Below are 17563 nucleotides of genomic sequence, written 5' to 3'. Positions count from 1 at the left end.
GAACTTTGAAGACAGACAGAGTGAAAGAGCCTCAGGGGTGTAAGAGAGGGGTTTTGGGGGGAGTCAGGCCACCGACAAACCGGTTATCTGGAACATTTCAGCTGCGTATCTCCCGCTTCAAGCGCAGCCATATCAGCCCACATTTCAGCGATGCCAATCTTCAGACGTCCCTGTTTTCATGAAATTAAGCGTCACGTAATTGCCCCCCGTGTAAACAGCAGGGCAGACGGAACAATCCATTTGGCTGAGAAGCTGTTTACAGCGTGAAAGTGGCCGTCAGAGCGAGCGAGTCACCGTGAGAGCAATCACGCTAACCCTAGTCTCCGTGTCTCCACCGGAGGGGCTTGAAAGGGAGGTAGGAAGGCAGATTTTCCACTATCAAACCCCTCAAGGAATAATGCGTCTTAAAAGTCCCTTAAGAAGATTAACCCTTGGCCCCTTTGACCCTACAGTGGCGACTGTTAACAGTACGTGATTAAATGCGCACAGTGATTGTTTCCTGCTTGGCTAGATATCGGCATAACGTAACTTCAAAACCGCAACACCGAATCTTACTGGAATCTCAAGACAATTAGGTCCCTACTGAAAATAAAAGTCAAGTTTGATTACATACACTGGAATATCGCAACCAGATTTTAAGGTTGGGATGTCAACTGCAATTTTATATCACAACAAGTAGAAGTGAGAACGTAATTATCCACTTTGGAAACGCATTAAATCCGTTTTAACATTTTTAATGTTTTTTTTTTTAAGTTCAGCAGTAGTCTGCACAAATAGAGCCATTGCACGTGTTGATAAGCTGAGTGCAGAATTTGTATTTATTTCTCCCTCAGAAGGTTAACTGGCTTTGACAAGCAGATTATAAGACATGAGTGCATTGGCCTCCCGTGCCGCCAAACTGTCACACTAAATAAATAAAGAAATGCCTTTTCATTTATGAAAGCAAAGGGAAAAAAAAAAAACGGATCGCCTTTGATTAATGACTTGGCAATCCATCTGTCTACCGCACAGTGAGTGCAACCATGAAATGAGGTGAGTGAACGAGCTCTGGTAGCATTCTTCATTTTCTAACTAATTTAGCGGGGTCAACGGACCCTTTTCAACATACGAGCAAGCGAGATCATCCATAACGATCGTGGCCAGACTTTCCAGGCCTTCGCTGACTGAAAGCGCTTTACATAGCCGCGCGGAGCGCGGAGGTGTGCGTGTGAGCGATCGCTACAGCGTGCGTGTGGGTGTTGCTGTGTCTCATGCAGGAACACTGGGAGCTGTGTGCACGACACACACACAAACACACACACCCTCGGCTTGAGAGCAACCTCTCAACTCCACATATACACATCATAAATTAAGATAACCTCTGCTTAAACGAGCTGCATTTTTTTCACAGCGGTTTTTATAGTGGTGTCATTGTACCGATGCTGATTAATTTTTGCAGATTTATTTTCGAACACTGTCGCTCCAAAAATAACTTGGCTACATACTTGGACTCTGCCAACATGCAGGATTATAGTGACATATAATGCACACATATTGCAAATAAATTTCATAATCAGTATTTATTTTATCTTGTTTCCAGTAAATTTCTCAAAATTTCTTAGATTAAAACAAGATTAAATTCTTAAGATATTTATTCTAGTTTGCTAATTCTGTTATTTTTTGCATTTCACACAATACTAGCTTACATTTAAAACGTGACATTGTACACTATCAATCAATCAATCAATCAATAATTTTTATTTATATAGCGCTTTAACAACACAGGTTGTATCAAAGCACTGAACATTATAAAGTATATATGTATATGTATGAACAGTATATATGTAGAAGCAAACCTGAATAAGACAAAGACTTTTTCAAAGATTATATACTGTGTGTGGGTGTGTGTATGTATGTGCATGTGTGTACTGTATACACACACACACACAAAATTATAAAACACATTACATTATATCAGATTTTTTTTTTTAAATAAAATACAAATATTTGACAGTATGTATGGTACTAAAAACTAAAAATGTATTACATTATTTATTTATTTATTTTTGGTATTTTTAGACTTTTTTTTTACTATTCAATAAATCCATGCAAACAAGTTTTATTATCTACACCGTAAACTACACAAGACAAAAACTCTGCACATATTTACCATTAATATTATTCAACAGAGTTTTTAAAAGTTGCATTTATGCGGGTTTTAAAAATATTTATATATTAAAAATATTTATTTATTTTTATTTATTATAAAAAAATTATGGTCTGATCATACATTATATTTTTTATTTTTATAAATTTATGTGGTATGATGTTTTACAGAAACAGAAACGTAATTTTTTTATTCTCTCTAAATCAAAACAGAGAAAGACAGATGTGTTATTTTGCATAGTTTTCTACTGTTTTCCAGCTTTCCACATCGATAAAAACTCCCATACAGTGTTTTTCTCATAGAATCAATTCAAAAAAATTAATTTGCGACGCTGGCAGCCATCGCTCTGACATCATTAGTGTTGACTTCTAAACAGATGAGTGATGCCGCTTTGCTCACCCCCTGCTTGCGGCCGCTACATAGCTGGCTAATGAAGTTGCTGTTTGAGCAGCGCCTGTACTGTCAGCACCAGGAACAGCGTTCTTCTATACCTCGGCGGCCGGCCTCTGGGTTAGAGAGTGGGCTTGAGGCCAAAGCAGACTGTCTACGCTTCACGCTACGTCCAGCCTGCCTCGTTTTAAAGGTGTCTGTGCTTGAGGCCTGTGATTTACAGTGCTGCACTATACGGATGACATGTTTGACACATAGATGTTAAAATCTAAAATGGATAAATGTATTAAAACATTATTTATTTACACGTCCCCCTCCGTGCCTGGCTACTCGCGTGAAGAGCGTAGGAGGGCAGGCAGCAGGAATGCTGTGAGAGTGTATTCATACTGCTCTGATGGCCGTATTTGAGTCAAAACACTTCGACCATGCTTCATTTCGTCACTTTAATACAAAGTTAATCTAGTGGAAGAAGTGCGGGACTTAGAAGACGAGAGGATGATGGGAGGGAGGAATTTCTGGTGAGTGGGCAGATGGGTGGAAGCGAGAGAGATGGGTAGAGAGAGATGAGAAAAGTGAGAGCATTATGAGACACAGACGAGGAAAGACCGAACACAATAAAGAAAGCAAATAAAAGAGCACCAGCTGAGCAAAAAACAGAGATGATGAGGATGAAGTCATCTGGAGAATTTCACAATGGAACTTCCTGCTGTGATTCAGAGGATATTCAGTCTACTTTTAGATAGATACATATGCATATATATTCAAAATCAAGCAATCTCTGTCTAACTTTGTTTACACACACACACACACACACATATATATATATATACACATACAAGTATATATATACTTGGTAAAAGTACCATGGAGAAGGTTTGGTTCATGACTGACTGTGTAGAATCACTTAATCTCTTAGAATTAATCTGGTCTAAAATTTGTCCCCGCTCCACTGATGACAATGCAGCGTGGTTGAGATTCCCAATATTTGGAACCATTTACAGTGTAATAGGTTTTCAGGCTCATGGGAGAGCAGAGATATTACAGAAACTTTCAAAACATGATTACATACACCTACGCTACTTTGGCGATTTATTATGCTCTGAAGGAAGGTAGGTGGACCAGTTTGACATCAGAAATCATAAGCATGGTGCTTTAAGACAAATGGGGATGCTGACCATTCTCAGTACGATTGTTTAATCAATCCAAGCTCATAAAACTGAAATATGTTTGATGCACACCAAGGCAATAGTTTTTTTTTATATTTTTTAAAATCTCTTGTGCTTACAAAAAAGTACAAATAGCGAAATACTATTACAGTTTAAATAACTGTGTTCTATTTTAATATATTTTTTAATTCCTTCCTGTGATGGAAAAGCTGAATTTGAGTGACCATTGCCCCAGTCTTCAGAGTCAGAAGGATCCTTCAGAAAGCTTTCTGGTATGTTCTTGAATTGTTGCTAACCTTTTTGTTTTATCAATGTTAAAAAAATATTTTATGGAAACCATATTTTCTAATTCGGATTGTTGGATAAATAGAAAGTCTGAACAGCATTTGTCTTGTTACATCTCATAATTTCTTGATCCCAGTTTTGTGTACAGATAGTGTGCTTGCACTTAGAGTTGGTTGTGTATGTATGCGAATGACTCTGAGTGTGTACCTCCACAGCAGTAGTGCTGGTGTGTGGCTCGAACCTGCTGTAAAAGCCTCTCCATAGCCTCACGTGACCTCTCCTCCGGCTCTCTCTCCCCATCGCAGTCCTTCCAGTCTAAAAGACAGAGATGTTACACTGAACTGAGTTTTGTGACGTGTTCTAGATGTCAAATTAAATTACATTTCAAATCTATTTTATTATAAATAGTCATTTCAACAATTCTCCGTGCTTGCATTGCATACATGCAGTTTTATAATTCTTGGTTCCTGACGCAAAACTTGTCACCCTGTGACAGTTGGTTTTTCTTTGCAGCGTTTATTTGAAAATGAACCTCAAGGCCAGATCCAGAGAGTATAAATGCGGCTGGGTGAGTAGATGTCGTGATGGTTAAATAATAGCGGGTCCTACATCCAAGGATGTTGGCTACAATCAATACAATTTTCTCTCCTTTTACAGACCTGACATTTGAATTAGAAGGAAAAAAGCTATGCTGACGCTTAATGTTTAAAGGTTCGAGAATTATGATGTTTGGAGCTGTAGTGTGCGTTTTTATAAATTATCCTTTGATGTGGGGCTTGGGAAACTGTGGCTGCTTTGCAGAACTTACTGGAGGGAACAGCAGAGGGAGGTTGAGAGGGTTGTGCCGACCCCAGCCTTTCATATTGTAGGCGGAGACTTGAACGAGTATTGTCTACCCTGTTAAAAACAGAAAATATCTCAGAAATCACTTACTACACAACAAACAAGCATTTCAGTGCAGTTCACATAATAATTTACTGCAGACTTGCTCAAGGATACTATACTATATACACTATAAAAAAGGCACAGAAAAGTGCAGAACTATGCAAAATGAGATTCTATGATCCACAACTGTACTTCCGCACTCTTTATTTAATAGGGTTTTAGTATTTGGTTTTTTTTAAATAATTACACATATTTATCTAAAATAATGTATGTTTTATATAAATAGAAGCTGCGTTTATATAAATAATAAAGTAATGTAGTTCCTCATTTATTACCATTTACATTTAACCTTTACATGCATGAATGTTTCGTCAATCATTTTTACATATTTGGGTCTTTAGTGACCTTGACCTATATATTCAACATGGATGGATTAACGCAATAGCAAAAACTCCCTTGATATTTTAATAATAAGTTTACAAAAGAATGACAAAGCATATTTAGTTACATTTTGAAAAACTTGGAAGATTCGATTCCGAGCAGATGATTTTTCCATCACTGCTATCATTCCCAATACGCTCGGTATCTGGCTCATATTAGCAATATCAACCATATTCTCTAGAATTTTCAAAGACTTCAAAATTATTTTGATTGCTGGCAACATATTCCCTACATTCACCATCAAACGACAGTAAAATTTATATTTCATTGTATACATTAATTGCTCTTTAGTAAAATCATTCAAGCCAGTTTAATGACCTGTGGTAATTATGAGTGAAACATCAAATCATCAGTTTATCAAATAGTGCCACTCTAAAGAATAAAGTGAGTTATCGAATGTTGTAATTATTGTTGTACGGAAAATATAAGATCATTGCGCACTGTATCAGAACTCTTCATAAGTGTTTTTTCATATTATTCATCTGCTGGATTAAAAATGTTTTGTTATATGTGAGAAAACACAAAAGATGGAACTCCATGCAGTTTTTTTTTTTTTTTTTTTTATGCCAGACGGAAGTTGCGTGAGGGGCTGTGTGTAGCCGTCATTGACAGGTGCACACTACTATAAACACTCATGTTTTCTAAATTAATCTGAAAACATTTTACTTTTAAATTGTTATTCCATGTTATATTGTTTATAATAATGAATAGATTGAGAAATACTAAAAAATTCAAAAAATGAAAAGAAGAGAGAGGCTAGCGAATGAAGTCAAGGGTTACTAAGACCTGAAGTATGCATTTAAAGGATAAAATACAGGCATTATTTACTAAAATGTATTTATTATTTGCTTTTACCTTGCAAAAAGCTTCAGAGAAGTTTTTTCTGTACAGTGAATGAGCATAATAATCTTTATTCTACATTAAACAGAGAAATTACATTTTGAAAAGGATTTCTCTCTGTTAAATGACTATGTGATTCGAAGCATCTTTCTCTGGTTCACAACAAAGACTGTGCAGTAAATCTATCTTACCGTGGTAAGACCTGCTATTAATGCATTTCAGGGACTGCAGATTCTCGAAGGATCATCTCTCCGGCTAATAAAGAAGTCCTTCAAACAGCTCCATTCCACTGCAACAGGCGATCATCGCACATTAAATAGAGTTAAAAGCTGAGAACATCAATAAATAGGTACTCTGAAGAAACTAAATAGAGCAGAAGAAACTGGACCAGTATAACATCAAATTACAGCTAAAACAACATCATAGCTTGAATATCTATATAAGTATATTACAAAAGGTGATTTACATTATCTTATGTGATAAGTGAGTGGACAAATAATATGATAAAAGATCTCATCTGCAAATCTCCATAATATTCAGATGCCTAGATATGACTTTATTAAAAAGGTTTGTTTGCTTGTTTTTCATCAGTTGAAAATATTTGTAACTGATAATAAAAGTAAAACATATCTATTCCCCTTTCAAACTAATTGTTAGTTAAGTAATGTAGAATATTGAAATGATGAACAATATGAACAAATGCCTCATCCGTTAAAAAACAGATGCTAATACTGCGCAACAATGATACTGTAATTAATCAATTTAATTAAGTTACTTAATTCTCAATTAAATTCAATTAATATGTTGGTGTAAAAATGATATATTTTGTATTTTGCATGGTAAAATTTAATAAGTAAAACTACACAAAAAAGGTCTGGTATATGCATTTGTAATACAGACAAAGCGCGTGGAGCTGCACTGACCTTTGTGTTGTCACTACGGCGAATTCATGCTGGCAGGTTCTGAAGCTAACAGTAGAGACGTGCTGGTCCTGTCAGGCGCACCGTGCGGGCCTCCCGGTGGTCACAAACCAGTTCAAGGTCACATACAGTATACATGTTATAGCTTGCTTGCATTGTGCTTTTGATGATAATACAATTACTACAAAACAACTTAATACGCCAAGACATAATTCGTCCATTTCAGGTTGATTTCCCTTAAGTATTAACAGTATACCAACATCAAAACTTTTGCTCTGCCTGAACATCTCAACCAGCCCGGTTATCAACATTATATTTTTGGGACAGACTAATGGAAGAGGATGAAGTGTTTAATAAAAGTGGCTTGACCAACCATATATTTTCACAATTAATAAAAATAAAGTCTGAAATTGCTTACACCTTTAAATAGACATCCTATTGTCCTTCACAGGTGGAATGTAATATCCGTTTACTTCTCTGTTGACCTGCTGTCAGTTTTAAATGAAACCGCTGTATGCCTAAGGAGAATCCTTGATGGAAAACACTGCAAAATGTATTTTCTGAAGGTGCGGTCATTTTACCAGGAGCTCAGTCAACTTTTTTGAGTGAAATCCTCATTCAATAAAAATCCATTTTAAATAAACAATTTTTAAATGTGAATTTCACATCAGTTTAGGTTGGACATGCAAATTCACTGAAATGCTTGTTTGGAAGTGACTGTGTAAACTGCGTGTTATATATTGCTTATATATTGCTACATTATTCACAATAGTGTAATAACCATTTAAAACATTTCATCTGTATGTGAGCAACTTTGCTCTATTTTGGTTTAATATTTACTTGAAACATCTGCTTGTATTTTTGGGATGTTTTCCCGGTAATGAGTATCTAAATATGTGCAAGGTAAAAAAAAAAAAAAAAAAAAAAAAAAAAAAAAAAGTTAATGCACTTTATTTCTAACGCCATTGAATAATTTTTTCTAGTTTAAAGATTAATAAATGATGAATGTTTTAGAAGCTTAACACCAGTTATATTTGTAAAGCCCAAAATACATTGCATGGAGGTAAAAATGTTGCGTTTTCTTTATGCAAAATTCATTAAGGTAATAAGATATTTTTGTAATCCTAATGTAAACATATCAAATTAATTTTTTGATTAGTAATATGCATTGTGAAACCTCATTTAGACTACTTTAAAAGTCAAATTGTCCTATCCTAATAAATCAAAATTATTCAGCTTTTAGATGATGTAATACCTAAAAAAAGTAAAAAAAGTACATATGACTGGTTGTGTGCTCCATGGTCACATTTAAAAATGCAAATAGTAAATCCAGCTGTAGTTTGCTTGGCTGAATGCTGTCCTTTTTATGTCTCTTTATATGTACATGCCACGTTTTATGCAGTTCCATCATTTTATACTTATAACCTGAAGCACAGTCAGCTAATGGTGCCCTTGTGTTTCCTGAAACCCTTTCACAGATACACTCACCAGGCATTTCTCGGCAATCTTATTCTTGAGAGTGTCCTGCGGCAAAGAGTTGCTGATTTATCCACGGCTGCCTTCACTTGAGGTTGTTTACAAACAGAAGCCATGAGAACTCGTCTGATATAACGAGTAATCAATATGACAGGAGGGTGAGAGGGACACTGTTGTGCGTGTTCACAGCTCAAAAGTCATTTCAGACCAATCAACCTGATAATGTATCTGTGGGGAAAATCATCACAGTGGCTTGTTTGCAAGTCTTCCCTCCGATAAAATAAACAGGTGGGGCCAATATAGGACCAGATGACCTTTCACTGAATCCCGATAGATTATAGATGACTGATAGTAAATAAGGCTAGTTTTAATGTGTATTGTATTGTATTGTAGCATAGCATGAATAACTTTCTCTGAAGGTTAGGCATGAGGCTGAACTGCGTGCATGCTCGAGATCCCGTCTTGTTAAGCATGGGATTTGCATCTCCATTCCCAAGCTTTGAGCTGTTTTTCCTTGTCAGATGTTTCCAGGCTGGGACTTTCTCTCATCACCTGGGTGGACAGCTCGCTGGCTCTCTTTGGGCTTCCTGCACCAGCGTTGAAGATGGAGCATCTCTGCTCTCCCTAAATGACAACTGAAACAACACAGAGGTCTGGAAATGAGACTTTTCATTGATTTTAATCAATAGGATTACCTTAACCGGCATATTTGCATTTCAGTCTTAGGTGAGGTGTAAAGTCGCAATATCTTACTTCAAACCTGTATTATGTGACCTCTGCTACGAAGCAAAATGAATGACACATTTGAGGTTTTGTTGGAGCACAACACTGGTCATCCATTTTCAGTAGCATAGAACTGGAATTTTTTTCTAATCATTTCCGCTGTAGGCAGTAAAATATTTTTTCAGTAAAGTGATGTTTAGTGGCCTTGAAGCAAACCAACCAACTCTGAGATGAATACAACATTATAACTTGGTTTTGGAAGAAAAAATATTTCAAAGCAGATACAATTACATACTTTAATTTTATAAGAAATTAAGTCTTCATTCCATGAAGCATTGAGATTGTCTAAGCAGAAATACAAAAACTTCACAGTACAATATGTAATGAATGACTTTGAAGTCATATAAAAATATATTTTGACTTTGTGCAAAACATATATGTATTTTGAGATAGTAAGAGAACGCTATTTACAGCACATGTGTAGCGGTTTAATTGGTTTATCTTTTTAGTAATATGGGTGGTGTAACAAAGACTTTTTAAGTTTTAAACTCATTAAAAAAAAAAAAAAATAAATCAACAAAAATCAAACAAAGCGTAACTTAACAAATAAACAGAAGATGGTTTGCTGGGGCATGCTCATAAAAACTCATTAAGAGAAAGGCCAACGTAACCCTGAAAACACACAATATTCAACGAGTAAACATAAACCAGTAACCAAAACAAGACAACCAATCGACCAATAGAAAAACAACCAGAATTTAAAAGAAAGGAAAAGCATAAACACAGACAAGATACAAAAGAAGAATAGATAAACTAGCTTTGTGGTTCTTCACCAAAAGCACAACTATTTTTCTGAAATAAAGTTAAATTCACACTTGTGGCTTCTACAGAAGCATATATCATAATTTAACAGCCTCTGGCTCAGTACACATCTGTCCTGGAAGGGTTTATGTATTACTGCTGAAAATCAATTTCTCTATGGAGATAATGACCAGGATTTTACTTCCAGAAACCTTCTGCAGTTAAAAAAACATCATGTACATATTGAATACATTAAATAATATAGTCAAATATCTTTAACAGTACACTGTAAAAAATGAATTTTTTTAGAGAGAATACTATTTTAGTCTTCTACTTCAGAAATTTCAATGCTGATTTACCATTTTCAAAAGCAATATCTGAGGTCTAAGTAAAACAGTTTCTTCACTAATTTGATTTCAGTCTAGGCAGGGCATGATAGTTTGCCTTGCTTTGCAAATTAAATCAATGTCAAAACAAGTGAAAAAGACATTATCAGACTTTCAAGATATCTCAAAGCTCACATAAACCAAAAATAAAGTCCTGATTGAAGCTTGACAGGAGCGCGTTACACTACCATTAATTCTCCAAGCTCACACTACTGCGTGTCAGCACGGTGGCAGATGAAGTCAGCCGTGTGGGGTGAAGAGGAGGTGTGGATGAATGCAGTCGACGGTCGTCTGGGTTTTCCACAGGACTGTGTTTAACCATATAGATTTGTCATGGTAAAATGAATACCGCCTGACCAGTCCTCCTCATAGGCCATGAATACTACTGCATTTTCTTTCAGAGCCTTAGTCATAGACCATGACAGCAAAATAAACAAATAAATACATAGCTGAAAAACCCTCTTTCACTGGCCCAGCCCGAACCCGGGAGACAAGAGCTCTCGGGAGATGATAAAGTCGTGTTGTCAACCGAGAAAAACGAGGTCTAACCTGGCCTAGGTCTTACGAGGTCTGGCGCCAGTGGAAGGCAGCCATATTAGCAGTCTGAGGTGCAATTTCCTGCGCTCTGAAGATTGACATCTGGCACCTCACGTGCGGTTAATTGTACAAACTATAAATTAATGGCGATCGGCCGATATTGCGCTGTCACACACAGTTAGCATTATCAGGACCCTAAATATAGGTATTATAGGGCCCCAGTCCTGCCCATAAACATGCTTCAACTTCAGCCTTGGTCCGGACCTCCAAACTGTCAGGCGTCTGGCTGATTGATTGCCAGCGCGGGCCTGACATAAAATATAATGCGAAAAGCCCAGGAAAATGCGGCAATGTTTTCTGTTTGTTTACTGAAGTTGGATTGTGCGATGGAAATGTTTTGAAATTTAACTGCAGCCTGGGTACAATAAATCCTTAGTATAATTGCCCCCGTTACATGCATCATTGGAAAAGTTAAACCAGTAAACGACAAACCTTGTTAAGATTTTTCTGAGGATGCCGTGTGCTGTCTACCCCACCCCGGCCCGCTCCGGCTGCAGTACAGTGCTCCTGTTTGGTCTCGAGAACCAACGTGCGGCTTTTTCATGATTGCACCGAGCTCGAGACTGGAGGACTTTTTTTTCCACGTCTTTCAAGGTAAGAAACACCTGTTCCAGTGTTGCCAAGATTCAAGACCTGAATATGCTATTGATTAATCCAAGAACAGCAGTGCAGATATTTTTAACGAATCTGCACTTGATGCGTTAACACCGATGAGCCCACTCAGGTGGTCACAAAAAATAGTTTGGTAAAATGCAAAATGCTTTGTTTTATTCTGTGACACTGCACAATGTTATTTCCAAATAATTAAATACTTGACGTAATTCATTAACTTATTAGTGGTCACCACAGATGTCATTACATGTTTAAAGCAGAATTATGAGTGCTTATGGCAGCTGTCATGGAAAACTTTTATTCTGGTATTCCACTTGGAGGCGATTATTACAGGAGCCCCTAAAGCAAAGTGCCAAACACTCACTTCGGCTCCGTCTGTTTATCGTCAGCTTCATTCATAAACTAGCTTGTCCAATTACAGAGCATCTGCTTTTGGTCATAAGCCCAGCTAAACAGGAGCGTGTGGCCTTAAGAAAAACTGATGGCAGAAAACCACATCACTTCTGTGTGTAGGAAGACAAACAACACAGAACAAAACAAACATACAAAAGTAATCGGTGATAAAGTGATAAGAACCTAAGCATCGCGAACACATTTTAAAATGTAACCTTTCATCCAAAAAACAATTAAATTATAGCTACTGCAAAGTTTTAGTTTTGCATTACTATGAGAGAAAATTAAATATTCTAATGTTAATAAACTGAACTAAATTTTATAGCATTTTATAAATGTAGATCAATATATATATATATATATATATATATATATATATATATATATATATATATATATATATATATATATATATATGTGTGTGTGTGTGTGTGTGTGTGTGTGTGTGTGCATGTCTATATGTCTATATATTATATATATATATATATATATATATATATATACCTTCTTTTTATTCTATAATAGTACTAGTATGCAGTACTGTCATATATAATCTATTTTATATAGCAATATACTATATGTAAAAAGAAAAAGGAAAACCTTGAAAAAACTCCTATACTATGGCATTTCTGTAGAAAAGTACCATATGCCAAATCATAAAGATTTCATAAAACTAGATTAATTAATTGATTCACTCAGTCAAATTACATTGTAAATTTCAAAGGATGGTTTTAGTGGCTCTTTAATGAAAACACTTTAGACAGAAACCCTTTAAACACACTGAGGAATTGATTGTTTTAAAGCTTGTCGCCTGTTAAATATACGCATACTCACAGTGAGGGCTCTCCTTTCCTCCTGCTTTGAGCAACAGTTTGGCTATAGGGGCGTTGTTTGGTCATGATGGGAATCTCCAGAGGGGTCAGGCCTTCACTGTTGGGGGTGTTGGGGTCCAGTTCATCAGCTGTGTGCACTGGAACAGCAGGATCTGTCGGCATCAGGTCCTGCTGTTCAGCAACCTCGAACAGAACCTCACTGCTCTGAATGTTCTGTGAGAAGAAACAATTGAAGGTGAGCAGCGGCCTCATAATACTACGAGTATCATTTAGCGGACACTTACTTGTATATTACACTGCAGATTTCCTTAGCAATCTGAATGGGCAAAAAAAATTCTCACCTGTTACGTTCATATTTTTTATATTTCAGCATGATATATGTGACTTTGGACCACAAAATCAGTCGCAAGGGTATATTATTCACAACAATAGCCAAGAATACACTGTATGGATCAAAATGATTGATTTGTTTCATGTCAAAAATCATAAGGATATTAAGTAAAGGTCATGTTCTGTGAAGGCATTTTGTAAATGTCCTGCGTAAATATATCAAACTGCATTTATAAAGACTTCATCTGGACAATTTTCGATATTTAGATGAAAGATTTTTAGTAGTTGTATCTCAAATATTGTTCTATCTTAATTAAAATACATCAATAACAAGCATATGTATTCATGTAGTAATCTGAATTTTAAAATGTATACGCTTATGACAGGTTTTGTGGTCCCGCAGTCACATAATGCAAATCTAATTTGTGATCAGTAATATTTATTATTAAAATAAATTACTTTTATTCTGGGAACCGTTAAATTGATTAGAAATGACAGGTAAGACTTTTTTAATTGCTGTTCTTTTAGACTTTCTATTCCTCAAAGAATGAAAACAAATACATCACACTTTCATTTCCACTGAAGGTCCATCACTGATAATAATATTGATAATAATAAGAAATCTTTCTTAGGCACCAAGTCAAAATAATGCTGGCACCAATATGACAATGAAGTCTGGAATAGTAGTGCAAATATTTCTTTGTAATCATTACAATCATGTAAAAATATATATAGAAAATATATACAATTCTACTCTATATTGATTAATTATAGACTGCTTTCAAACAGATTTCAAACTCTCCCCTGTTCATCATTAGTTAAGTAAACAGTCTTATGCAATCTATTTACAATGTAAACACCACACGAACATGTTTATGATCTCAGCAAAAGTCAGGCTGTTAATGGCTTCCATATAGATGTTACTGGATAAGTTAACTAAGCTGCATAGGATCGGAAGAAAATACTCTCCAATTGCCCAAAAAAACACATTCACAGATTGTCATCAACAATCAGCACGAACAACATAAAAAAAGAGCACAGATTGCCCATGGATGATTACTCATGGGTTTGACCTATCAAAACCCTTACAATTGCCATCACAGATGCACGCTAACCAGGGAATGCACCCAGAAAGTACTAGTAGCCCAAATCAACCAATGCAATAATTATTTAAAAATGTAAATGCGAATTGATGTATCTAATCTAAGTTTCACCTTTTAATTGTGAGTTAAATCACGTGGCTTATCGATTGCAAGTGAAGGCTGTATTCGGGCACTTGTGTCAACAAGATGATTACTAGATCTAGCTCTATATAATCAGTGACATTTGAGGGTTCTGAGAGCATGTGGAAAGGCGCTGGCGGTCACTTCAGGCACGAAATGTCATCCCAACAAAACATGTCATGTGTAAGGTCAAGTAGATGTTAACATCAACTGATTCTGCAGAATATATAAATGTAAAATGTCGACTAATATCCAGCTTTTATTACAAGAAAAACTGTGAATTAATGATAACGATTTATTTTACTCACAGATACTTTGCGGATGTCTGTTGGTCGGATCAGCCAAAAAAAGTAGGCATCTTCAAAGGGGTGGCTCGCCAGGCTTCTCCAGAGAGGTTTCGGTAGAGGCGGCTTAGCAGCGCTGGGAGGCGGGCCCCACCCTTCTTACTCTGCGTCAGCTGCAGGTTCTGCATCTGTTGGGTCATGCTAATGGAGAAGTTCCTGTATGGAGTCGAAGGGAAGAGACTGAACAAAACACACATTTAGGTGTGATGCCTGTTACATCAGGGTCTGCACTCGAAATACATTTTCAGCATGTGTTCGGTATGTTATTGACTAATATCTGGAGTCAGCAGTGTCTTGTTGACAGATGGCCACTGGATAGTCGTGTGCTTAGCGCAAACAAAGGCTACCTGCAAAAGAACTGTACACTAATGTAGGTATTTTATTTGAAAAGAAAGGCAAATATGTGACACCTAAAAAGCTTTTGATATCCACACACTATTGTCTAAAAATTATTTTTAAAGTAAAAATACCTTTATTCAACAATAATGCATTCAATTCATTAAAAATGCAAAGACAATTACAGTGTTACAAAAAGACCTAAGAATTAATTTAAATGCTGAAAAATGCAAAAATGTTGTTATTAAATTTATTCAGCCATAATGCATTAAACGTATTAAAGACATTTACAGCGTTTTTTACAAGATTTTTTTAAATCCTGAAGATTTTGGGGATTTTTCTACAAAAATATTAAGCAGCACAGCTACTTTAAATAAGATAATAAATGTTTCTTAAGCAGCAAATCAACTCTTTCTGAATAATATATTAGTTCAGCTTTGCCCTAACATGAATAAATTACACTTTAGAATATATTAAACAGTATATAACAATATATAAAAACAGTTATTTTTAGTTATTTTTCATACTGAATTTTAATATATAAAACTATAATAAGCATAAAAAAAAAGATTTCATAGGCATAAACAGCATTCCTTTAAAAAGAATTTAATAAAAAAAAAAAAAAAAAAACTTGGCAGATTAATTTCATGGCATTACTAGTCAACGCCAAAATTGATATCCTCAACGAACCACCAGCGAACAATTTTATTAACAATGGCAGCCAGACCGTGACTCTCACTGCAGGTCAACATAGTCTGGTTGTCAAGGATCTCCCCTCAATGCTCTTATACTATAATGAAATCCTCCAGAAAATCAAATAATTCTGAGCTAAGAATAACAGTAAACCCGGACAGAATTTAAGCAGCTTTTGAGAGAATACTATTTAAAAAATGTTTTGCTGCATCTAAAATGTATACATTTATAAAGAACATTTGAAAACTGTTCTGATCGCCTTGTAAGTTGTCTGCAGTTTATGTAACCAAAGATGAATAGCATCTCTATATCAAACATCAATCTCTCATGACGTGTCAAAACAATTAATATAAAAAAAGACAAGATCTGCTCCATTTGTCAAAACATCTAGCGTGAATGCACTGTCTGAACAAGCAAAAATTAAATATGACAACTGAAAGCCCTCATTTGCCCTTTCAACACTTTTATTCAAAGCAATAAAAAATACAAATCTTGCAATGAAATCAAATTTGTCCTTAATGACATTCCATAAAAAGCTCTGGAACTGTAGGGGGTCTATGTGGTATTTCTCATCCCAGCAGTCTATAATCCTGAGACATGACATTGAGGCAGTGTCCTCATTTTTTTTCTTTCCTCGTGTGGCAGTTTTGGTGTGCAAACACCCACTCAGAACACTAATAATAATGCACTCTGCAGTGCTATTGTGAAGCCTCTGACGCAGTGAGCAATCGACCCGGCCAGTGAGGTCGAATCGGGCGCTCTAAGGTTATGCATTAAATCCAGGTCGCCAATCAAAAAAGAAAAGGCAGCTGCCAGGATGAATGAGTAGCCTGTGAGACACAGCGGGGTGATGGGTAATTTTAGCAACTTATAGCGGAAGAATAATGCTGGCATCGGAAAATGCTCTGCATTTCAAGTGGTGACTGCGGATGGCGAGGAAGCGAAAGAGATGCTCAACTCACCTGTCCAAGCTCTGAGAGCTTCCCGGAAACCAGAAAGAAGAAAGGGAGTCTGAAATCCTTAATCAAGCGCCCAGCATAAGCTCTGCCTGTGGTTGAGTCTCTGAGCCAGTCGGAGATCCTGCTCTCAGGTCCCTGATGAGAAGAAAATCGGTGAGATGTGGGACAGTGTTTGATTCAGGGCACTGGAGAGGAAGAGGTCAAAACAGACGCCCCTGCTCTGGAGTCGCCCGGAGTGCCAGGTGTTCACCGGAGCTCTCCTCTTCCTGCGCATCTCGCCGCGGTGTTGGCTGGCTAATGTGCGGGTGAGAGGGAGAGAAAGAGAGGAAGGAAGATGGAGGAGGAGGGAAAAGAGAGAAAAAGAGAGGAGGGGAGAGAGAGGGGCGATTCTGCAGGCACTAGGATGAGCGACACAGACAGCAAAAGCACACACAGGCGTTTAAAGGCGAGATTCCACTAGGCATGCCCAGGAGCACGCTATTACCGAAGCGATATATGGAGGGTGGAGAGGAGAACCTGTTGTTCTTTTCTACTCTGTCCATCCAGTTGTCTCATTCTCTGTCTTATCTGCAGAAACAGGCATCAATCCAACACAGCAAGAATCTGGCATCCTGACTGTCATGTGAGTGGACCTGAGTGGATCCACAGGTGATTAAGCCTCCCATGCTTCAAACCCTAGTGAGCTGTCTAGCTACACTGTATTTTAAGACATCACAGGAGGCTGTTCCAAAAAGGTAGGCAGTGTAATTATTGAGATTATGTTTCCCCCTCTGGGCATTTTTTT

At 36.7% G+C, this 17563-nt stretch overlaps 1 protein-coding gene across 1 annotated transcript in view; it reads right to left on the bottom strand.

The window, feature by feature from the left end:
* Window positions 1–17053, bottom strand: part of ankfn1 (ankyrin repeat and fibronectin type III domain containing 1) — a 32070-nt gene extending 15017 nt beyond the window's left edge. Inside the window, 15 exon segments of the mRNA XM_043254362.1 lie at window positions 4195–4302; window positions 4796–4834; window positions 4837–4884; window positions 6345–6390; window positions 6392–6413; window positions 6415–6442; window positions 6542–6562; window positions 7367–7436; window positions 8958–9127; window positions 9130–9173; window positions 9511–9520; window positions 12896–12953; window positions 12955–13107; window positions 16783–16914; window positions 17030–17053. Coding sequence (XP_043110297.1) covers window positions 4195–4302; window positions 4796–4834; window positions 4837–4884; window positions 6345–6390; window positions 6392–6413; window positions 6415–6442; window positions 6542–6562; window positions 7367–7436; window positions 8958–9127; window positions 9130–9173; window positions 9511–9520; window positions 12896–12953; window positions 12955–13107; window positions 16783–16914; window positions 17030–17053 — 973 coding nt within the window.
* Between the last annotated feature and the right edge of the window lie 510 nt (window positions 17054–17563).

This window comes from Puntigrus tetrazona, chromosome 12 (genome assembly GCF_018831695.1).
Source record: "Puntigrus tetrazona isolate hp1 chromosome 12, ASM1883169v1, whole genome shotgun sequence".
NCBI classification, from domain to species: domain Eukaryota; kingdom Metazoa; phylum Chordata; class Actinopteri; order Cypriniformes; family Cyprinidae; genus Puntigrus; species Puntigrus tetrazona.
The sequence above is the reverse complement of the archived record's forward strand: the minus strand, read 5'-3'. Positions and strand labels throughout refer to the sequence as shown.